This window comes from Phoxinus phoxinus (genome assembly GCF_949152265.1).
Source record: "Phoxinus phoxinus genome assembly, chromosome: 6".
Classification (NCBI taxonomy): domain Eukaryota; kingdom Metazoa; phylum Chordata; class Actinopteri; order Cypriniformes; family Leuciscidae; genus Phoxinus; species Phoxinus phoxinus.
In genome coordinates, this window is record NC_136881.1 from 12,984,702 (window position 1) to 13,010,160 (window position 25,459).

Below are 25,459 nucleotides of genomic sequence, written 5' to 3' on the forward strand. Positions count from 1 at the left end.
GCTCAGTGCTAATTGGACTAATTGCTGTGGTTTGTGTGCACCATGATAGACAATAAAAGTTTGGCTCATGAAAGGAACATGAACAATATCTCTAATACATTCATGCACAGTATGGGTTTTGTGGTATATAAATTGTTTCCTCATGGGGACAGACATTTTGAAACAGCATCAAAAATGTCAGGTTTCACAACATAGGAAATACCTGGACCACGCACGCACACACACACACACACACACTGGCAAAACACAAAGGTGTGAAATATTTTGTTGTCTTCTCATCTATGTATTATGTACACCAACACTCCTTTGAAAAACTTACTTCAGATGGGAAAGTCCTAACAGTCACTGGACGGCACAGGCCACATCACATGCTTAACTTCGATCATAGTAAATGACGAGTGGACAGAGGAAGCTTGAACAGAATCACCTGCAATCCATCCATCATACTTAAGTCTGTGAATAACGTCACCCAGCCACTCCAGTCCAAATAGCACTGATACTATGAGTCTAAATATAAAGCCCTGCACCTCTATCCTGTCTGAAAAGCATGCTCAACTCAATCATCTACAAAAATACATTTCTACAGGTGTTTGGAGGGCATACGCTTGGTTCAACTGATCATTTTTAACTTCAAAAGTTTTGGGTTGGTAAGATTTTTTTATGGTTTGTTTTGTTTTGTTTTTTTAAGAAGTCTCTAAAATCTATTTTAATATATTTGAAAATGTAGACTACTTTATTCTCATGATGGCAAAGCTGAATTTTCAGCAGCCATTACTTTCATTACATTACATTATTAAGTGTCACAAAATCCCTCGAAAATCGTTCTAAAATGCATACAATTACAATTTCAGAATTCTTTGATCAATCGAACGTTCAAAAGAACAGCATTTTTATAACAATGTATAGGCTACTGTAAAAATCCTTATTCTCTTTGTATTAATCTACTGAATTCTTGAGAATAAAAGTATTACAATCTTTTTTTATACTGAACTACAGTACCATTACTTTTGAACAGTGTGTGTTTTTGAGCGTGTGTGTGTGTGTGTATGTCCTGTTTGGCCAGGTTTCCAAGTATTCCCAGACCACTGAAACTCAAACTCACTGTGTTCCCTTTTGAGGCCTTTGTTGTGGTGAGAGCTAGTGAGCTTAAACTAATCACACACAAACAGAGGAATGAGGAAGAGAGGGAGAATACACAAAGAGCCGGTACATACATCCTCTCGCTCTTCCCATTTACTGTATCTCTAATACACAAACACAGAGAATGTCAAATAATGTGCTGGTGTGTGTTACCAAGTTGTTGTTGTTTTAGATCTGATACTGTACTTAACAGACAAATCATTTAAAATTGCAGATAATTCTACCTGTTACTGGGAGAGAGCGAGATGTAGTATTAGTGTTGGGTGCAGGTGTGTTTGTATGTTTGTGTGTGTGTGTGTGTGTAATACAGAGATCTCACTTTCTATGTACTTTAAGGGTGATGAGGTCAAGGTGACATTCCAAAACACCACAGACTAACTAAAGACACACACACATACATGCACACAGAAGTAAGACAAATCACAGACAGCCTTCATCCTAGCATTCTGTGCTCCCAATGGAAAACATTTGTAAAACATGCTTGCATAAATTGTTGTGTTAAATTGAACGTGACAATGTAAGAACGGACTGATCCATGCAGGTATTTGTTCTCCTCACATTTAACGAATAAAGGCCAAAATAAAAACAAAAAATAATAATAATAAATTATGGAATTAAATGCTATATCTAAACAATTAACAGTGCACACAAACAAGTATAGTATATCTCATAAAATGAAAGAATTTTCACATATGGGCTGCTTAAAAAAAGAAGATTTATTTTAAAAGTATTTTGGTTTCATTTGACGTCTCTGGTCTAAAATGCAGCCTGGCTTTTTATGTTCTATTTCTAGGAACGTGTTGGGCTGGAACCACAAGCTTGTTTTGACGCTGGCTTTATTCTGTCATCTACAGAAAGAAAGAAAGAAAGAAAGAAAGAAAGAAAGAAAGAAAGAAAGAAAGAAAGAAAGAAAGAAAGAAAGAAAGAAAGAAAGAAAGAAAGAAAGAAAGAAAGAAAGAAAGAAAGAAAGAAAGAAAGAAAGAAAGAAAGAAAGAAAGAAAGAAAGAAAGAAATATGATACAAAACTATAGATGCACTTCATGTTCCTTTAAAATAGTCATTGTGGTGTTAAAGAGTTTGTCACAATACGTTTCCATTCACACAATTCTAAAATAAAATAAAAATGTGCATAAAAAGCGTATGCACACTGTTGAGACTTGAGACTGATATTTTCCGATAGGAAGATATGCACAAAAACTACAATAGAAACACATTTACCAAATAAATCCCTTGATGTGCAAAAAAAAAAGATTTAGCCTCAACATAGGATGTGATTGGATAACTGGACTAACCAGTGAACCAATTTTATTGCACACACATAGGCTATCTAAAATGCTGGTTTGGTCATTCTGAAATACCTGAGCCAAAGTCTGTCATCAAAATGGTTGGGTAATTACCTCCCATAAAACCAGGCATCATGCCTCCGAATGCAAGATAACATGACAGTGTTTATTACATTTCATCTGCCCACTCTGAGGCGCAAATCATTGAGGATGTACAGAAGAAGAGCTACAGTGGCTTCCCCGATTGAAGCGACTTCCATTTTTATGCATTTAGCACCAATTTCCCAGTAAGTGATGATTTTGTTCTCTTTAACACATGGGATGAAAATGTTTTAAGCAATATTCCAATTGTGCACATACGTTACATTTGCAACTTTGGTTGGAAATATTTTTGTATAACTGTATGTGAATTATTAATAGCTATTATTAATAACTGTATGTGAATATAACTGTATTTGAAGGCAAGCACCCTGAACCAGTTCAGTTGCTATGAGCGTGTAGCCTTCCTCTTCCATTCAGTGGCACAGACTGAATTGCTGCATATACTCCCTGGGAGACTTACTGCAGCTTTTGCAGCAATATGACTTGCATTGTGCTGACCTACTCACCAGTCATATCTCTGAACATTTTCCATAAAAAAGTGTACTTGCTCTTTAATTCTGACTTCAATGACTCAGTGAAAGTGTAAAGATCATTACATTTCAATATCCAAGCCATTCAAAATCTATTGAGTTTCTCGCTGCCTACATTGGCAGCTACCTTCTAATAGCATCCAAGTGTAATGGAAACTCATAAGTGTCCAAGTTAGAATGCTTTACATAGGCAGCAACTCAAATAGTGTTCCATATAGAAGACTCCACAAAAAAGTTCAATAAGATAACAACACAATACTAGTCTCCACCTTATTTTTCCAACACGGAAGTAAGTCATTTCCCGTGAATGTGCGAGACATCCGATTCATTAGCCGCTTAAGTGCAGTAAACGTTAAAACTATTTGGATTAATATTATTATAATAAATTACAATAATATGAGAACACACACCAGATTGCAACATAATATACACAACAGAAATATATGTTTTATATATGCCTAATCAGCATTACTGGATTGTCTTAGAATCTCCCTTAGAATTGGGATAAAACAAGGTATCTTAAGAGGAGGCATGCTTAGTATGTGTAGATATCAAATCACCTCACAAGGTTTAAGAGCAGAAAACATCTCTTTCCTTGATTCTGAGATAATATTAAACGGATCTATTCTCAACACCACCATATACTGTACTATCCGCTCTACTGATGGCTTTGATCGGTCAGTTTTTTTTGTGTCATAATAGACATGAAGTCAGACACATGAAGAGACAATGCCATTTCACTAAGATGCGTGATTAGCACAACAATCAGAGAAAGCAAGAGATGTGCGGAAAGAAAGAGACAGAGACAAAGAACAAGCATGATCCTACCTTCATATAAATTCCACTCTCGCTCTCATTCCAAAGTCAGGGAAATGTCAGCATGGCATTTTTCAGCTTGTCTTGAACCGCTTTGATTCTTTATTTTACTTAGTTTTTTCTTCTTCTGTATTCAGGCTATCATTCTCAAGTCTTACCATCCAGAGCAGAGCACCACTCCGGGGAGACAGGAGAGTTAGACAGCGAAAGATAGGTGGGGTTAGAGAGAAAAAGGGAGAGATCAGATAGGTCTATTTTGGTAGTTGGACATGCTTCTATAGTGGCTAGAAAGTTCCCCTCTAAGGTCTGCATGGCTCCACCTGTCATGTCTGAATCAGTGACCCAACATCTTCACATCCACCGTAAGCGGCTCAATGACTTCAGGGAAATTTAACAAGCCATAAAGCACCTTAAAGTGTCAAGCGATTTTGCTTCACATCTAAATTATGGTCCCAAAGAGAGATTCTAACGTGCAACAAGGCAGTTTGAGAAATATGCATGCCTAATCTACTGACCTAGCATTTAAGAGACACATAGCCTACATCACCACATCAAAATGCTGATTAAGAACTCAGGCTGATATGTGTGAATTTGTGTGCATTGCTGTTTTTACTGTGACTGTAAGCAGCTGTACAACGAAGTTAAAGCAACTGACAAATATATCTGTGTACCATGTAAAAAATAAATTAAATAAAAACCTTTAAATAAAAACTGACAGCTGTTACCAAATTTTCAATGTAAAAAATGATGGTAACAATGTTTTTGTCATTACAGATATTTTGATGTGACGGTTTTGCCTGTTTTAGTCGACTTTGAGTTGGATTTGCACTGTTTTATTCAGTTTAATGTCTTCGTTCATCTGTTGCCATAGTGTTCGATTAGCCCTTATGTGTTACACCTGTGTCTTGTTAATCATTGTTCAGTCCCTAGTGTTTCCTGTGTATATAGCCCTGTGTTTAGTTCAGTCTTTGTCAGGTCTAGTCTCATAAGTCGTTTCTCAGTTTGCTCTCATGTAATCGTACAAGTTTTATTTTTTACATTACATCATCTTTTTATTGCTGACAGGTGACTGTATTTTATATCATTCTCAAAGACTCGAAATTCTTTGTATGTCATCTTTCCATTAACTGTGGTCAATACTATATGCATAGTGTCATACTGTACACACAACAAAACACTAAGTAATACAAGTTCAACAGCTATATAAAAGTTGAAGTGCTCTTTATGCTAAGGTCTGACGTTGTGGTACTAAACTGTCATTTTAGGTTATGTAAAATATCTCATAAGATTCAATAATTAGATGTATTAAGTAGGCTACGCATGTGAAGTGATCATATCCACGATTAATCAGTTCAAACAATGTAGGAGAATGATTTTAGTTCTGTTGCCCTCATTAGCTGTGTTTTCCATGTTCACGGCACAACTATATTAATACAATGTTCAGTGAAATTCCAAAACTATTTTTAATGTCCTTATATGATCAATCAATGTGAGGTGTAGAGAATTAGACATCTGTAAGTGGGTTGGTGTGAGTTTAGTCTGAAGTGATGCATGACACGGCCTCTGATACAACGGCCTGCTGGCCGGTCAGTGCCGGTTGAATAAGGACGCGATCACAGGTCCTGTACATGCCAGGCATGACTGTGCTATCGCAACAAGCTGCAAACTGATACAATGCACAACAATGATGTAATGGTGAGTAAATGTTCCAGTAGCCTGATAAAGCTACAGTTAGGACATACAAATGAGAACTGTTTTAGGAGAGATTATAAAAGACAGCAACGGCTAAGAGGAAAGCTGAGGAAAGCCACTTATTTATGTTATTTAATTTACTTCATCAGTTCACCAGAAAACATTATACAATGACACAGCATAAACCTAAAAAAAACTAAGCTAATCAATTTACCAAAGTAAAGGAAACTTGACGCATATAGGTTAAAAATAAATGGATTCCAATTATAACCAAGAAAAATAATGTTAAAGCTTGATGCCATCATTTTTATTTATGAAACTAGATTTGAATCATTAAGTCCTTAAAAAACATTTAAGTACTGATGGTTTAAAGAACACAGAAATCAAGTGGAATTTTTCTTTTATCTCCAAAGAAAAATATTGCCAACTCATAAGCAATACGCAGCGAAATGCTGAATAAAAGGACCACTGCAAAACCATTATTGAACTTGTGTTTTATGGCCAGCAAAAAGTTCTTAAAATTCAAATATCAGGCTAAATGTGTATAGTGTCAATTAAAAAGTATACAATTAATTTAACTGAATCCCTGTTCTCACAAAGGAGTCCCACTTAACCATGTAAGTGCTTCCACTTATCCACTACTGCAAATGCTAATATACAAACACATCCACTATACACTAACAAATGTGTATTGAAACAGTGGAGGGAATAGATAGACATTACCTCTGTTGACCCATCTCAACACTCAATCCATTATAACAATGAATATGAGCTAAACATTCCTGACACAGCAAGTGAGAAGTTATAAAAAGCATTGCTGTTAAGTAAACAATAATATACAGTATCTGTGGGTCGATACGGCACTGCTTAATTAAAATAATACAATTACAAATAAAAATGTATTAAATGTATTAAATGAAATTTGATTTAAATTAATTAAATCTATCTTAAATAGAAGTTTTCTGCCAGATAAATAAATATGGCTCATGTAAAATGCATTCGAAAAGATTGCATGAGAAAGCATATATCCGGATGTTGTCCACATACATACACATTGAAAAGACAAGTGTAAACGCGTTTCTGATGGGAATGTTATCCGATCAGCGTGTCCTGGTCCAGAGGTTGACGAGGACGCATTGTGATCGGATCTCAGTGTAATGTAAACGAAATCCAGTGGACGTCATATAAATCCCTGCTCGGTCTCCCCACGTGGCTGTCAGAAAATTAAGTTCCCAACGCAGTGTAGACAATAAATGAAACTTATCTGAACCTTAAAATAAACGTCAATATTAAAAACAGTTTATTTAGACTAAGCCTACATGATACTGTGTGTGTCATTTTTCATTTTAATTGTGCACCAACACAGCTGTGATCAGTCATGAGATAGTAATGAAGAGTGTGCGCTGCTTTGCCAGAGGAATAATGGGCATAAACTTTTTATTTTATAATGTTTTACATGTTGAATGTTTTTATTGTTTCAGCATGTTTATCAATCTCCCATTTCTGTTAAAGGGGTCATGACATGAGAAACCAAATTTGCCTTTATCTTTTGGTATATAAGAAGTCTTTGTACCATTAAAACGTCCTGCAAGTTTCATAGCTTAAGACGTCCTCCCCATTATAAACGAATCATTTATTTAATCAAGCTCTAAATACAGCTCGTTCTGGATCCATGGTAAGAAGTGACGTCACGGTGCGAAGTGACGTACCCGCGTTTGCATACGACCGCCTCCGGCACAAGACAACTACGCTTAAAGCGCAAGACAACTACGCTCATTTCGTATCATTGTCGCTCCGCGTGCCGCGCGCCTCACAAGTGTTCAGTCGACGGACAGCGAGTGGGTCTGTGTACAGGGAAATTACGATGCCGCAGATGTGCTGTTCCTGGCTGTGGACAAACAACATCTTTGAATACGCTGCCGAAAGATCCAGTCGTCAGGGAAAAATGGATGCACTTTATTTTTTGCGGACGTCTCAGTCATGGCAGTGTTAGTTTCAGCGTTTGTTCTATACATTTTAAGGATGACTGTTTTGAGAAAAAAATCCCAATATGATGCTGGCTTTACCAGAAAACTGTTGCTCAAAGATAAGTCCGTGCCGACTATTCTGGGCTCAACAACGACGACGCAAACTTACTTTTTACCACTGGCTAATATAAACACATTTGTATAAGAGAATCTAGAAAATATGTCACCTTTCTAGTAGGCCTACATGTGATAGAAAATTAAAAATGTTGCCTTTATCAATGCTGCATCTTCAAATATGGCCTGTGCATGCATTTTTGTCCGTAGTACACCCTATAATTTCATTGAAATTAGTTAAATAATGTTAAACTGTTAGCAAATTAAGCTATTGGATAATTATGCAACAATAATCTGTTTTCAAGTGTCTCGGGTTACAATTTTTTTATTAATTCAAAATAGTTTCACTTTCCATGTGGACACGGGCTGATCCAGTCTTCGTTGTTGTGGTGATGGTTCATTTTCCTCTGATTCCTCATCTGATTCCGGCTCAAACATATAAGGTTTTATCATTGCAAGAGCCATCGCTTCGCATGCATCACCCGCTATTAAACAGTTGCGCCGAATCCGCAAATGTTCTGGCTGGGGGCGTTAATAATTGATGCATAGGCACTGACGTTAGCCAATCATAACAGTGGGCGTTAACACTGAACTCTTAAGGGAAACACCCCCAAAACAGACTGTTTGAATCAGAGGATGAGAAACAGGGTGGGAAAAGTTCATAAATACTACATTTAATTTTTTTTATTTTTTTTTTTATAGTAATACTATAATTGCACCTAAGGGAACATAATAAATAAATAAATAAAACCATTGTCATGACCCCTTTAATATAGTCATTGCACGCTATAACCTTAAACCCTGATGATCGATGATGTGACTTGTTTAACATGATCAACCTAGTTATGATCAACTCTGGAAGTATTCCTTCATTCAAAAAATTTAATTTGATCTAAGACTGGAGATTGCACAGGAAAGTAAACTGAGTGAAAGCAATTGGGACATTGCTTAATTTGTATCATCTTTACTCTTAAAGGTGAACTATGCAGGTTTGTTACTTTAACTGAACAGCTTCGGAGTCATTGGAATGGTTATATTTCTTTTTTCGGGTTGAATGGTGGTTGTTTCACACCCCCATATCACATGTGAGCGGAAAAAACACACTTGCAACTTTGCGTGATATCAGGGGCCTCATTTATAACCGTTGCGTACGCACAAAACAGGCCCAGAAAGAGGCGTACGCCACTTCCGACGCATAAGTTGTGATTTATAAAAACAAACTTGACGGGAAAATGTGCGCACCTGCACGCAAACTCTGACCCATGCGTACGAACGTTTTGGAGATGGAGCAGTTTGGCGACACCGATGGTGAGCTGGAGTTAAATGTCTTTTTGGTCACTTTTAGACAGAAAATCGAAATAAAATGATACATAGGCCTATACAGAAAGATAATACAAATATAATTTCACTCACCAAGCCTATCACTTGAAGCAAATATCCACACCTTAAATGTCCGCGCCAGCGAGCGCGTTGGGCAGTTTAGTGAAACTGACGCATATCTAACGGCAGATGAAGTAAAACTGTAGGCTAAATCTTCATTGAGTCCTAATCATAAATAGGCTACAGTTTATTTAAAACAATGATTTAAACTATGTTTTATTTCTGATATAAACATTTAGATTAAATATACCATTCTCATTAACGGAGTTAAACACTTAAACTACATTTAGGCCTACTGAAAGTAAAAAAAAAACATTGAAAGTGCTGTGTTTCAATGTTTTAACTACAGAGATACTTGCTTATCATGATAATAGCAGATTGTGCAAATATAATGCACAACAAGGTCGATCTGTTTCCATTAAAAAAATACAAATCAATTAAAAAGACTATTTGGTCAGTGGAAAAGATTGAGAAAAACTTTCTCTGAAATGTATTTTACACTATTTGATTTATTTATTCAAAACCAAGGCAAGGATACTAAATTATTTTTATTAATGTAGCTAATGTGACGGCACCTATTTCATATTTTCCTAATGTCTTGAATGGATGAATAATCATATGCAAATGATATGCAGATGAGGATATGCATAGTAAAACTAGGCGTTGTCCATATATGGTTATTTCGGGGAGGAGACGCACGTGCGCACAATCTTCCGCGGAGTGGGATTTATAAAGTGAATTCTGCGCAGGTTCTGGCGTACGCACGGTTTTATAAGTCTGAATATTTTTTTGCGCACGCCATTTTTGGCTTTTTGGCGCACGTACACTTTTAGTAAGGATCCAACGCACAGTTTTATAAATGAGGCCCCAGGTCTTGCGATGTAAATAATTGCTTTACGGCAAAAAGAAATTGCTAAAATTCTATCATTATTGCGCTCCCTCAAGCTGTTCGAACCCGAATGAAGACGGCATTGTAAAGAATGTCCCGTCTGCTTTGATGTCGTTGATCTACTAGCCTCTGGTATCTGAGAGTCGCCAACAAGTTTTTCGACAGTGTTGTCAAATATCTATTCCGAAGCTGTAGGGGGAGCTCTATGGAGAAACCTGCGAGCAAAAAGCGAGAATACAGCGAAGAAATCCACGAAACTGCATAGCCCTGCTTTAATTTGGTGTCGTGCTACAGACCTAATTTAAATATTATGCAGAAACAGAAATCCGATCGGTTATCCAGACAGATACAGAGGCTAATATGTACAAATGTAAACGCACCGTGTCCTGATTGGCTAATGATCCGACCTGCTTGATCGGATCATGGCGATCGCATGTTAATGCCAAGTGTAAACACAGCCTCTGAAAGTAGTGATCAGAGCATTTCCCATGCCTCCACTCAATGTGCTTCTCAGTCCTACAGATACAGTGGGCCTAGAAAGTAATCTGCACTTTATCCGGCACTATTATAGGGATCTCTACCCAGTAACATTAGACAAATGTACACAGGCACCTTGGCTTCAGGCATGCAGATCTCATCACGCAAACACTCAGCGTTGGGTTCACAGAGATGCTTTCTTTAGCACTTCACACCTTTTTGACACTGACACTATATGCATGTGTCTGTGTGTGTGTGTGTGTTCCAGAAGTTCTGGTCAACAGATTCCTGCAGACTATATTCTCACTGAAAATGCCGATTTAAGGCAGTTTTATATTTGGCACACACTGAGGTCATAAACTTTGAGAATGAGCCATAAATCCTGCATTAAATATGAATGATGAGGAATTGACGTTAAGTAACTTCAGAGAGAGGTTTATTTTGCCTCAGGGGTTTCCCTCCAGAGCTGCTTTTGCCTTAATTCTGGTAATGCAGTGATTGAAAGCTTTCAGTTTCATGTGTGCTACATATTTCAAAAAGGTAGCAACTAGATTAGAGTTGCAATTAAGCACCTTTATATATAAGTTAATCAAGTTAATGTATTGAAATCCTTTACATTTGATTGATTGCGTAACTCTTAGTGTGGGGTCAATGGCGTGTTCTTGTGGGGTCAATGGCGTGATCTGGTGTGACCTTTCCCCGCTAGTTAATCTCCCACAAGAACAGTATTTAAATGAATGTGTAATACAGATATCGAGAGATAAAGAGAAAGGAAAAGGAAATTATCTCACTTAACTGTCATTACATCATCCTACACACAATATCACACAAATAGTTCACAAGAGAAGCTCCTCTATTCTCTCTGTTTGACACATTAACTTCCTATCGGGCCAGAGTCAGCTCATCAGATTTGACTATAGAAACATCACCATTTAAACAAGAAATTGAATCTAAGTTCTTCAGTGCTCAGCAGTGTACACCATTTGTAGATACGCCCAAGGAAACAGGATTCTAGAAAAATAATAAAACATTACATATTTTTAAAGTAAATATTTGCATTTAAATATAAATAAAAGTACAACATACTGAATTATTATTATATAAAAGTATATTATTACACACACACACACACACACACGTATACTGTGTATATAAAATATATAAAGTAGATAATTGTATATTAGAATATATATAAATCTATTTTCTAACACAAGCTGTGAACAGACTTTTGCATTGCACAAAATTCTGATTGAATCAGATGATTGTGGACACAGTGCTGAAATTCCTATGAAATAAAATAATCCCATCACCGGATAATAAAATGCAAAGCCACACACTTGACCATCATCATCCGTACACAGATCGGTCATTACCTCCACCGCTTACTGGACCTCACTAATGAGCTGGTAATGACAAGCCTCTTAATTGTTATGTTAATCAATTAAGCCAAAGGATCTTGGCGTAGGACTTTGGGACACAAGCGCTCTTTGTTGTGGAAGGTCATGCTAGATTGAGTTACGGGTAATCAGTTTCACTTTTTGCACAAACTCAATTCACACGCCAAAGCACTGGAATTAGGACAAAACTGACACAATTTTATTACTTCTGACTTGTTGGGTCAACTATCAGAATCGCAGAGCGAAACATCTAAAAAGGAGGCTGGAATACAGCACCATGTGCTACTGTAACCAACGCCATGTACTGCAAACTGAGAAGCAGCAGAGAATAAAAAATGGTGATGAGAAAGTGTTACAACATCTGATAGCTGTACATTATGTTTTGAGGTCATAAACAGTTCAGCTTAGCAAATATATAGTTTTTCCGTTAAAGGGTCCATGCTGTGCCTCTTATACCGGTCTCAATTTAATATTCTATAATGTTCTGAAATCTCCAGGTAGAATGATGTGCTGCTGGAATGTGTAGCTGAATCATCTGAAATGCTCTGTCTCATCCCTAATATCTGCCTTTGGAATGCCATGCCTCAAAAATCTGTATCTGTTTGACCTAGGCTACTGTTTGTCGTTAGTCTCTAAAATGTTGTTTCTGTACTTTGTCTGTTAATTCTGCGTCTAAAATGTTGTTTCTTAAATATACCTCTGTGTATCTAACTGTGCTTATTCTATGCGCTACTGTGATTCTGTCAGTGTGTATCCGTGAAACAAGCGTTTCTTACCCTGAGTAATAAACACGCATATGGAGTCATCCACCGCAGTTACACACTAACGTGCCGCATGTAAGTCCATCAAAGTCAGAGACGAGAGAGAGAGAAAGAGAGAGAGAGAGAGTGAACCCAGACTGAAAGCACACACCTGCTCTGCTCGGTTCTTCTCCGCTGTGCCGACTCCAGATAAACGCGTGAACGCGCATGGACTATGCCACTGCGCGGCACCACCCTTTCCTCTTGGGTCAGTGGCTCTAGTGCGGAGCTGGAGAGCTATTGGAATAGCATTGCGGTAAAACTGTCTCTTTACACATGACGAAACACTTATCCGTGTTGGCGGAGGAGGAGGAGATGGAAACGCAATATCACATTCGTTTTGCTTACTCTAAAGGACGCGACGCTTGCGCGCGAGAGCGCGTATGAGCACGTCACGAACGTAAGGGGCTAGTCCTTAATAGAGACTTTATCCAGACATCATCCAATCGTCGCTTGTTTCTCAGGGAAGAGGAGTATTTTATAGCACAGTCCGCGCGCTCATGTGTGAGATGGAGAGCAGCGCCGCGCATTGGTCCCTCACAGGTTCTCGGTAGTCATGGCAACCAGAACACTTCAATCAGCGCGCGGGCTCAGGGGAGCACAAACTGTGATGTGAGATGCTGAGGTCACCTCAAGGGCAAAAGCACCGCATTATACTGTTGTATCAGTCTCTAAAGTTTGATGAAAAGTTTGTACAGAGTAGAACTGAAAGGCATCTCCGACTATTATAGCTGCCGTTTGACCTGCCACCAATATAGTCCTCAGGAATGTGGAGTTGATATTAACAAGGAATTCCAATGAACCAGATTCCACAGGGTGAATACAGGTTCTGACATCATTTCTGGCAGTGTGTGATACCACATTTGAACAGCAGTGCAGGCCAGGAAAACACTTTAAAGTGACAAAGCCTTCTAATGGAAATTGTACAAAGGTAATAAAATATGATGGTGCATGTGATATAACATATAATAGTTTTCAAATTAATATTTTCTTCTTTAATGCTTTGACACTGACAACAACTGGCAAACTGGTGATTGGTAAATTGGGACCGTATAAGTCATTTTAAGACGGGCAATACATTATAATTGTATTTCACCATCAAATATTAGGAATGATGCTACATGTTATGTAAATGCATGCTTAAGACTTGTTAGCTTGTAGAAGTAATAATAATAATAATAATTTTTATTAATAGCTATTAGGGCTGTCAAAAGATTAATCGTGATTAATCGCATCCAAAATAAAAGTTTGTGTTTGCATAATGTGTGTGTACTGTGTATAATTATTAGGCTATGTATAAATACACACACATTCATGTATATATTTAAGAAATATTTGCATTTTTATACTGTATATACATTCATATAATTTATATTATATATAAATATGTTATATATAAATTTAACCAATTTTTCTTAAATATATACATGATTGTGTGCGTTTTTATATACATAATTATGCACAGTACACATAGCCTATATTATGTAAACACAAACTTTTATTTTGGATGCGATTAATCGCGATTAATCTTTTGACATAATAGCTATATTTTAATTATAATTATTAAGAAAGACAGTAAAGGGAAGAAGGCCAGGAAAAATAAATTGAATCTAATTTTGTAAATCTAATATGATTATGCATTTTATTGATTACATATATAATCAAATATTGCTCTATTTAAAATAACTTTATCCCAGTTTGCCAACCAATGCATGTCAAAATTGTTATTTGGGGTATGTGCGTGTTCAAGAAGAAGTTTTTGTATTTAACATTTCTTATTATTAAAATATTGTGTACTTTTTTTTTTAAACAATGCCAATTACAAATTAATAGAAAGTGCCCCACTTTATTTATATGTATAATAAACAGAACATCAATTCCTTTAATAAAAATAAAAATAAAATAAGAACATCACCAATATCTCTCTCTCTCTCTCTCTCTCTCTCTCTCTCTCTCTTTCTCTCTCTCTCTCTCTCTCTCTCTCTCTCTCTCTCTCTCTCTCTCTCTCTCTCTCTCTCTCTCTCTCTCTCTCTCTCTCTCTCTCTCACGCACAGTAATATATTATTCAGTGGCAGCATGGTGGGTTCCCCTACACTTTGACCCACATTTTAAAACACCAAGTCATACAGCAGCACTCGCATAACCAGACAAATAACTTACACAAACCATTAATTTAATTAGCTAAAGACTCTACTGCACATATTTGCCGTTACAAGGACTGAAAGTAATAGGGATACAGCGTTCAGAGCAGCTGTTAAGTGAAATTTTGATAGTTTATCTTACAGAATTTAGAACAATATGGTTTAATCTTTTGCAGTATATAATTATAATTTAACAGCCACAGAGAGGAGTCTGAAAGGTATTACACACTGCATCACATTGTCATTTTTCTCATTATGATCAGATTTGCTCATTACCTATTTGCCAAGCAAAATAGTGCATTTAACTTCTTACATGTGATAAAGCATAAGCAATAAAAAAATTATCATTTTTTATTTTATTATTAAAATGTTATCTTATTGGAAAATGTATTTGCATAAATAATACTAAACAAATATCCACTATCCACTATAACTATTGTAATTGTACTGTGTTCTCTGGTTGATATACAGTGGCTCTGATCCTCACACTTGGAGGTTGCTGTCAATCTCCCTCTTAGACAGATGTTACAATGTTGGAAATAGAAATATCATAAACATTTTAAATTAAATAATATGATATAGTCTAATATAATAAATTGCACCTGCGCTGTTTTGGCAGTCATTGGGACTTGGCAAATCTTGGGGCTTTATGGCAGAATGCCATGCTGTCATGATTTTTTTTTCACAGAATAGATGTAGCCATGGTCTGGTGAGATTCTGAAAGACAGTAGATGGAGGACAACTTTGTCAGGTTTTCATGTTATCGTAATATCTTAACTGCACATGCATTTTATGGCACATACCATGGGACTTGTCAGTTTTTAGAATTTAATTCTAACCTTATAGAAAACATTGAACCCTTATAATAATAATTTCATAAGGAGCAATAACAACAGAGTGCATTTACGGCGAGATTTCAGCTCTGTCACAAATGCCCCACTGTACTGTCATACTGCTGTCGAGACTGAGTCTCAAATACCTCACATCAGTAACACCTCTGACTACTGCAGATCAAAGACATCCAAATATAATCTCTTCACTCACAACTGACCTTTGCGATACAATATGACTGCACATGTGTGTGTATCTAGGAGAGTGACCATGAGTAAGTGTTTAGACTTAGCAGATAGCAGACTTGGTTAACTGAAATGAGATATTTTTTTTTTATAAATATATAATTATACATTTATATTATATGACACACACACACACACACACACACACACACACACACACACACACACACACACACACACACACACACACACACACACACACACACACACACACACACACACACACACACACTGTTATACCCCTAAAGATATCTGAGAGTGTATATTCTTTAAAGGGGATGTCTAACGCTATTTCATGCATTCTGACTTATTTACACTGTTAAAGAGTTGGATTCTCATGGCCAAAATTGAAAAAAAAAATTAGTTGGACGTATGATGGACTATTTCTGTGCCAAATACACTCCTTCAGGATTCATATAAGTTATAAGTTATCACATAAGCATGACGTCATAAAGGGTGTAATTCCTTGTATGGCCACTTCTCCTGGAAGAGCGCATGCACACATCAACCAGAACGAGAGCAAGAGCAATGCCCATCAACGTGCTTCGTCCGGGTAACGGAAGCCATTGGAAGCGCTGTCATTTTGTTTTTAGACCACGAAATCAACAATGTCACCAAAGAGTGTTTTGGGTTTGTTTGTTCTCGGCATTTCAGTGACAAATGTTTTCTAAACGATGCCCAGTCGATCGATAATATCAGGGACAAAATTATAACTACAGTATGCAATCGTCTACAGTGTCGCATCAGCGAGAGCATTCTAGTCTCCCTGAGGAAATATTGGATTCATTTGTTGGTATAGGAGAGGAAGAATTTTGCAAACTCGTTAATTCATCTAAATCGACAACTTGTATGTTAGACCCTACACCGCCTAAGCTACTGAAAGAGATGCTTCCAGATGTCATAAATCCTCTTCTTACTGTAATATCCTTAATTCATCTTTGTCTCTAGGATACGTACCAAAAACCTTTAAGCTGGCTATGATTAAACCGTTTGTTTAAAAAACGCAACTCGATCATACAAAATTAGTCAATTACAGGCCGATCTCAAATCTACCTTTTCTGTCAAAGATATTAGAAAAAGCAGTATCCTCACAACTGTGTTCCTTTCTAGAAAGAAATTATATATGCGAGGATTTCCAGTCCGGATTTAGACTGTACCATTATAGTACCAAGACAGCTCTCGTTAGAGTCACAAATGATTTGCTCTTATCATGCGATCATGGTTGTATCTCTCTTTTAGTGTTACTCGATCTTAATGCTGCATTTGACTAGCTCTCTGACTGACATAGACATGCTGTTCACCAGTAAAACTTTAAACAGCCTGGTCTTTTTGTGAAGATAAATGTCCATAAATGTTTTGCAGGTTAAGATAGTTCAAGGGTTTGGAGAGGGAAACTAGCATACTAGCTTCCAAAATCAACATGCTAGTGACTTTTTACATAAGGATTCATTTTGTATTAATTTATCTGCTGAATGACAAGTTTAAATAAGCTGAACTTTATCTAAAGAAACATTTGTGCCTCCTTATTGGTACTGGGTTGCCTAGTTTACCTAATTTAGCACAGTATACACTGAAAACAACCCAGTTTACACTGTGAAAACACATGCATGACATACACAGAGCTTGGCACATGTCACAGCCCACCACTTACAGCATGACGTGATGCACAGTCTCTAATTATCTTACATGTGAGCTCCAAAAATACCGCGGAATGTGGCTTGCATGCTTTCTGTTCACACATACACACACACACAACCCCACTTTGTTGCGTCTGCATACGTGATGAAACACACAGGAAAAAAATAACACCCTTATCTCCTGCTACTGTTCACTTTGCATTCCATGCACTTGATAGTGTGGTTTTTATCTCTGTCTGCTTAGCTTTAGCCACGTAGCATTCCGGACCGAAACATTCCAGCATGAGGTCATTTTTCCAAGAGTAATGAATGGATTCAAGAGCACTTAGGCTCACCTTTGATCTTAGGATGGTTGCATCTTTACTGCATGTGCACTTTTGTACCAATATGGTAGCCATTTCGGAGATACTGACCCAAAAGCAAAAGTTTTCAGCTAACAATGCTATTCAGATTCATGAGCAAGAGTGTCCAATAACAGGGGGTTTATAGAAATATTCAGGTGGTCATGTGATCTCAAAATGGTGCTCCTCATGCGGTGACCTGCTCCATGTAATAAATAACCGTTTTTATATTTTTGACTAGTCTCATGTAAATTAACTTATGCAAATGTGTGCAAATAAAATAAATGCAAATAAAACTGCAGCTTATTCATTAAACTATCTGCAATTCAAAGATGGTGGCTGTGGTCGAGAATCACAGATATTGACACTGTTTATTAAAAAAATCACATATTGGTTGAGTACTACCTCTGTCCTCAGCTGATTAATTTGGTGTCTTCATTCTTATTCTTTGCATTTCTTTATGTCCTCCCCTTTCTATCAGGTTGAACTTTATTGACTCTGCATTCAAGCTGAATTTAACTGTGCAGCATTGATCTTGCTCTAGCTGTACAGGAGTGGATTATCGCTCTTTCCCTCTCCCTTCTTCTTTGTTTCTCAGGAGAAAAAAAGAGAAGGTTAAATACAAAACTGCAGCATGTCAAATTTTGGACATGTTTGCACTGTTACCTATAAAAGTCTGCTTCTACCTTAGAGTAAAAAATAATAATTGTAAAATAATATTTTACATCAAATCCCATTGCCACATTGTGAGGTACCTGTGACATAAAAAGATGGACAAATAAAGTTGCAACTATGAGATACAAATATAAAATCAAATTTTGAGATAAAGTCAATTACCGGAAATAGGAGAAATACAAGTGATCCTATTTCAAAAGCAATAAAGTTGCAATTGCAAATTTAAAGGTCCCAATTACCTTTTTATTTGTTTATACCCTCTCAAACCCACAGGCTATTTATTATTTATTTATTTATTTAAAAGAGACACTCTTATGGCGGGATGCAATGGGAGCGAGAACACGAAAGGATACAGATTGAGAGGGAAGAATAAGAGGAGAGAGCAGAAGTAAGAAGAGTGGAACAGAGGTGAGATTCTGTCATGTTTAACATCTCCATCACTTTCACAGCTGAGAGTGTTTGGGGGAAGAGAAATGATTCCCACTTTCACACATGAATGCACTGCACACATGCACAAACTTTACATAGCTATTTATATGATGGCATATAGACTTATATTGTTTTAATATAAAGTAATTTAAAATTCACATAGGCTAAATCAAACCTAGATTGTCCATTATTCAGAGCTGAATTGAGATGTCATTCTGAACATTTGAATATGGTATAGCAAACAGGATGTAGAATTGCAATTTGATTGAAATGTAAAGATGTAGAAATTCAAAGATGTTTAACTAATTTTAAACAAGAAAAGAACATTTAATGTTGGTTTGACAGCCATATTTGAAAGGTTTTTTAGATAGATAGATAGATAGATAGATAGATAGATAGATAGATAGATAGATAGATAGATAGATAGATAGATAGATAGATAGATAGATAGATAGATAGATAGATAGTTAAATTCTTTGAATCTGAATTTTGCCAACCATTACTCAAACTCAATCTAGACTATTGGCTGAAAACATTTAGCATTTTTGTTTTTATTACAAACAAGTCTCTGATTGTTTCCTAAACTTTCCTGAATATCCCCAATATGTTAAAACCAATTAAGCATATATTGTATAAAGTGGTTTAAATGCTTAAGTGATTTGATGCGTTTTTTTTTTTTGTTTGTTTGTTTTTGGTAACTCAAAGTATGTATTCACATTATCTTGTGTCTGTGATTAATGTAAAAATGTCTGGAATAAATGGTCTGCTGTGCCAGGGTGTGGTTCACACACACACACTTACCATGCTTCACTCAAAAGGCATCAAAGCCACCTCTGCAGAATAATAGAGCATAATAATAGAGCCGGCTCTCAGCGGCACTTAGCAATCACCATCTCTCCCACACTTATGACGGCTAGCACCTACACACTCAGACAGAGCGAGACGGGCACACACTCAGTCTGGTCATTTGCACACCGCTTAGAGCTGCAGGTTATTTCAGTGAACTGCACTTAGATTAATTCCCTATAGAAAGAAGCATTAAGTTCCTGTTTGCCGCTCTCGCATTAGCAGTCCAGATGCTGTGGATTGGCACTGGCACACTGGCATAAGGAGATGAAGCCGACAATTGGACTGCTTTGCCACAATATGAAAATACACCCACACACATGCACGCAAACAAAACACAGTATTTCTGTTGTAGTAAAGCATTGTGTGAGTGTCTGTCACTTATCTCTCTTGAATCACAGATGGAGACGAAAAGCTTACTGTGATTTTGCCAAGTAGGATGTGTTCCCACATCAACATCCTTCTTAATCCTGGAATAACATTCCTGCCAACCAGATTTTAAATTTAGGTTAGGACTAGTTTTTATTTTATTTTATTAATCTGCCTGGAAACAATTGTCTTTAAAAGGGACAAAGCTGATACAACAAGTGATTTTGAGGATGAAACCTCAAATCATTGGATTTGCCAGATTAATGGAAATAAATCTTTTTAAAGATATTCAGTTTAGTTTGAGATACGTTTTAGCAAGATAATTAGATACTCCCAAGATGAACTGTATATATTTTGGTTTGTTTTCTGAGCATTAGTCTGCATTTATTAATTTTGGATGGGAAGAAATACAAATCACAAACATCTAAACATTTCCACTAGATTGTTGGTGTTTTCTGTACAACTGAGTGTGGAAGCCTATAGATAATTTTGAGATAAAGTTTAAAATAAGAAAGTAAGTCATAGAAATGAAGTTACATTTATAAGGATAAAAAGTCACAATTGCGAGACATAATGTCACATTGTGAGATATAAAATTGCAATTCTGAGATAAAGTCAAATTTATGAGAAACAGATAAACCCGATGGGAAAATGTATATTTAACAAGGTGATGATTTTGTATACATTTTACAAATATTAGAAAAGGTAAGAAGATCCACCCTTAAATATACCTGTCACTGGGGCATAAGCAGATCGTATGAAAACGAATGAGATCGTATGAATTCATAATCAGCAAACAATTCGCCAAAACGTAAAATAGTTACGAATTGCCATGAGATTATGTTGGATATAGTCACACTGAGAGATATAAAGTTGCATTCTGAGATATAAAGTCACACTGGGAGATATAAAGTCAGATTTCAAGCTATAGTCAATTATGTGAGATATACAGTAAAGTCACAATTACGAGAAATAAAGTTGCAATTACAAGAAATAAAATAGCAATTAGCTTTCTTTCTTTTTTTTTACTCTGAAATTAGCTTACATAACCAGGGATAATGTTATTATTTAAAAATAAAATAATTTTCATGACATTCTATTATTGTGGTATAAATTATTCCCACGAATGGCCTGCAACAACATGTCAACCAGATGGCCTTTTCCTATCTTAGTGCATGGTGCTTCCAGAATTAGCTGCAATTTGGACCAGACTTTATGGCATTTAAGTCAAAAGTTCTGGGTAATATGGCATTTACTACAGAAGAACTAAATATTTATAACAGAAAGTTTGATCCAGGAACAACCAACATGCCAAATTCATTGTCACCAAGAGGGAGATACAGTACAAGGTCAGAGACAGTGATGGAGTACTCGAGTCCTGGACTCGGACTCGAGTCCGACTCGAGTCCTTATTCTCTGGACTCGAGTCCGACTCGAGACTCCGTTCTCTGGACTCGTGACTCGACTTGGACTCGCGGACTGATGACTCGTACTTGGATTCGGACTCGAGGCGAGGATATATAAATTCGGGCTTGAGCATTCATCAAATGAATGACGTTGTTTCTGAATAAATAGGTTATAAAAATTTGATATAAGATGTTACACTTTATCTGTTTCGGGCTCCAAGACCGGCCGTGATCTATTTTTTCCCTCACAGACACTGCTACCGCTCGCTCTCCTTGCTTGACAACACACTCACTGACGTCACTCACTTTACGCTGCATTCTCGTAAATTATTCATTTAACAGTAGATAAGTTCCTCTACATCTCATCAGCAATTTCGATTTTGGCACGCTTTGCAGCAGCTGAGCTGACCACTAAGGAGCGAATGTACAGTGACGTGACATAACTGCCAAATTCAAACTGTGCTTTCGTGCTATGGCTGGCGCTGAGCCAAAGACAGACGCGCTCAGCGCTTAAAGGAGAACTCCGGTCAATTTTAACATTGAGCTCATTTTTTTGTAAATTCTCTTTTAATCCCGCTTATCATACCATAACACAATTATGTTTATTTAGATTTCAGATATTTAAATACATACAATTTATAGCAAAACAATACATTTATAGTTTGTAAATTACAATGGTGTCTATGGAAGTAGCAATAAACAATCCTTTCAAATATATTTGCCGACATATTTAATTCATATCAGATATACACAGTGTAAGTAAGTCAACCATAAAGTTTATTCTTCTCCCAGTTCACCGACCTCTTACTTTCATTTATTTCGGGAGAAACGGATTAATTCAGGAAAAAAACAAGCCTAGAAGAAGCTTGTCGTTTTATTGTTAAAGGATTAGTTCACTTTTAAAGTGAAAATTCTGTCATCATATACTCACCCTTAAGTTGTTTCAAACCTGTATGAATTTCTTTCCTCTGCTGAACACAAAGGAAGATATTTAGAAGAATGTCAGTAACCAGACAGTTTTTGGTTCCCATTGACTTCCATAGTAGGAAAAAAATATACTATGGAAGTCAATGGGAACCAAAAACTGTCTGGTTACTGACATTCTTCTAAATATCTTCCTTTGTGTTCAGCAGAGGAAATAAATTAATACAGGTTTGAAACAACTTAAGGGTGAGTATATGATGACAGAATTTTCACTTTAAAAGTGAACTAATCCTTTAACTGTTAAATTACTTTACATCGTCAATCTTTTTTCTCTTGATTTTTCCTCACAGCCACACATACTCAGTTGGACACCGCAACATTGTTTAATCCCTTTACAATGAAAATTTCTAAACTTATTTAAATTTTTACAAAAGTAAATACAGTGTACTCGACTCGGACTCGAACACAGGACTCGAGACTCGACTCGGACTCGAACTCAGGTAATGGTGACTCGACTTGGACTCGACTCGGACTCTTCTTTGGTGACTCGGACTTGGACTCGGACTCGAACACTGGGACTCGAGACTCGACTCGGACTCGACAGTTGGTGACTCGACTACAACACTGGTCAGAGACATTACTCATTTGCATTGACTTGTCCACTGGTTAGTAATTTGTTTATGGCTCAATCAATTCAGGCAACCCACTGGAGTAACAAAAGAGGCATTATACTACAGAATTTATTAACAAATGTAAAAACGTAAAACCTCCCATTCTCTATAAATCTTCTTTCGGCATGATATATGATTTTCTTCACACAACGCTGATGAACGGGATTAGGGGTTCCTGGGCTGCTGTGCTGAATGGAATCTTTTCTTTCCCTTCTTTGGTAGCAAGTCTATATCTTCTGTAACATGACTAAAAGAATGATACTATCATATTCACCCTATAATCATCATAGCCAAAAAGGGACTGAGGACGGATATGTTTTTTTTTTTACAGATGCAGCAGTCGGGCACGACAAAAATGCTATGAATGAATCGAAGAATGAATTCCCACACATTCCACAGCGAACAAAGTGGAATTTCCTGGGAGGGTCAACTAGACTGTGCAACTTCCTTTAACTAATCAGAATAAAAGAGCATGTTTCATTGCATCTGTTGTGTTTGTGTCACGGGTATGGTGCGGATGAAGACAGGCAGAGGCCTAAGGTTCCAATTCAAACTTTTACTATAATAAAACTTAAACAAAACTGGTACAGGCAAGGGTAACACTCTCCATACAACGTAACATAAACAAACATTGACCGACAACTGAAGGGAGAAAGACAGGAACTTAAATACAGAGGATGACGAGGGTACAACAGGTGAAGACAATGAAGGGTGATTAACTGATTAACTAGACAGGTGATGAAAATGAACTAATGAAAATGACGACAGAGATGACGAAAAACACTGAATGAGAAAAAACAACCTAAAAGTCCATAGAAACAACAGAAAACACATTAACAATGTGACAGTTTGACCTTCTCAAAATGAGAGAGGTGAAAATAAAACTAAAAGGAAAAAATACAACAACTTTATTATTATTCTCTGTATTGTCTAAAGATGTTAACTCTCATGTTCCTAGGACTAGTACTTGATAGTTAAAAACAACAACAACAACAACAAAAAAAACACTCATTAATTATATTAACAATATAATAACACCCATTGTTAATAATTTGATGAGAACTGATTAAACATTTAAACTTGTTATCTATTAAAAATAAAAATGTATAATTATTAAAGACAACAACATTTTATAATAATAATATTATAATTTTTATAATATATTTTTATTATTATTGTTTTTGTTATTGTTTAATTTGAAAATGACTACTACAGTTTTTTTCAACTGCTTACACACAAAATCCTTACTTGTCACACAATTTCTGAAACCTGACACTCAAACACCACCACACACCAAATCTGCATAACCATACACTAATGATCAGCCTTCGACTCAGTTTTCAATTTCCTAAAACACTTTTTGCAAACCACAACACACAATTCTCTATGTAACACACACAAAAAGTATCTTGATTTCCTTTTTCAAACACAACCTATCAAAATGCCACACTAATTCATCAGAGCCTCGCACTAACTCCTCACATGTGCAGACACTTAAACACCAATCATAGCTTTAGAATAGGCCTATAAATAGGCCAAAGGTCAAGTTATAGGTTTTTAGGACTGTGTAATACTGTATTCACAACCACAAATGCTTACAGTAAGAAATAAATAGTTTGGTTACAATCTTGCTTTCGTGTTTACCGTGAATTTTTCAACATGTCTCTGCCAATTACTTTCAATCGTGTACAGAAATGTACATAAGAGCTCATGAAAGAAGAGCTTTAGGTTTTGAATAACTGTATGATATATCTAAAAATATAATATTATGGCAAAGGTGTTTGCAATAAGACAAATGCATTTTGTGTGTGCAATTATTGGATTTGTGTGTAAAGTTTTGAAAAAAAAGAAGCAAAGTTTTGAAAATGTGTGCAAGCAGGAGTTACATTTTTTTTTACAATTTTTTGTACACATATCATGGGGGCTCGGGGACCCTAACATAAATAAGGTAAAGTCAACCTTACCAACATAAAAGAAGATGTAAAATGAGATGCAAGGATGAAGCAGGGTCTTTCTGTATACTGTAGGTCAGAGCATCTCAGGAAAAGCCTTCAATGATATCTGACTGCTTTACAGTTTAATGTTACTCTTGCTGTTTTGTGTTGTATTTGAGGCTGTGTTTCTGCTCTGCTCTGTTCTATGCTGAGCTATGCTGCTGATCTGGGTGTAGTATTGATGCCCCGCTGCCCCAGGGGGCACATTATGTGTGTGTGTGTGTGTGTGTGTGTGTGTGTGTGTGTGTGTGTGTGTGTGTGTGTGTGTGTGTGTGTGTGTGTGTGTGTGTGTGTGTGTGTGTGTGGCTGAGTCAGCGATTGGCTTGCACTGCAGCCCCTGATGTGAAAAAAGCACCATGAGCT

At 36.6% G+C, this 25,459-nt stretch overlaps 1 protein-coding gene and 1 long non-coding RNA gene across 16 annotated transcripts in view; one reads left to right on the forward strand and one right to left on the reverse strand.

Annotated features, from left to right (window-relative positions):
* Window positions 1–25,459, reverse strand: part of sorbs2a (sorbin and SH3 domain containing 2a) — a 69,850-nt gene that overhangs the window by 43,820 nt on the left and 571 nt on the right. For 3 of the 15 annotated variants that reach the window (XM_079615889.1, XM_079615890.1, XM_079615901.1), the window contains exon 1: window positions 12,700–13,392. The exons of 1 other annotated variant lie outside the window; for it this stretch is intronic. Coding sequence is in view for 1 of the 14 variants with exons in the window: in XM_079615891.1 (XP_079472017.1) it covers window positions 12,564–12,593 (30 nt within the window). In the remaining 13 variants the exon portion in view is untranslated. Of the gene's footprint in view, window positions 1–3,883; window positions 4,414–12,563; window positions 12,662–12,699; window positions 13,415–25,459 lie in introns of those variants that run through there. 11 more of the 15 variants (XM_079615888.1, XM_079615886.1, XM_079615900.1 and 8 more) reach the window with 9 other exon arrangements.
* Window positions 2,581–23,594, forward strand: LOC307000356. Its single transcript, XR_013798019.1, has 3 exons — window positions 2,581–2,710; window positions 18,762–18,865; window positions 23,434–23,594. It is a non-coding gene; the product is annotated as an uncharacterized lncRNA (long non-coding RNA).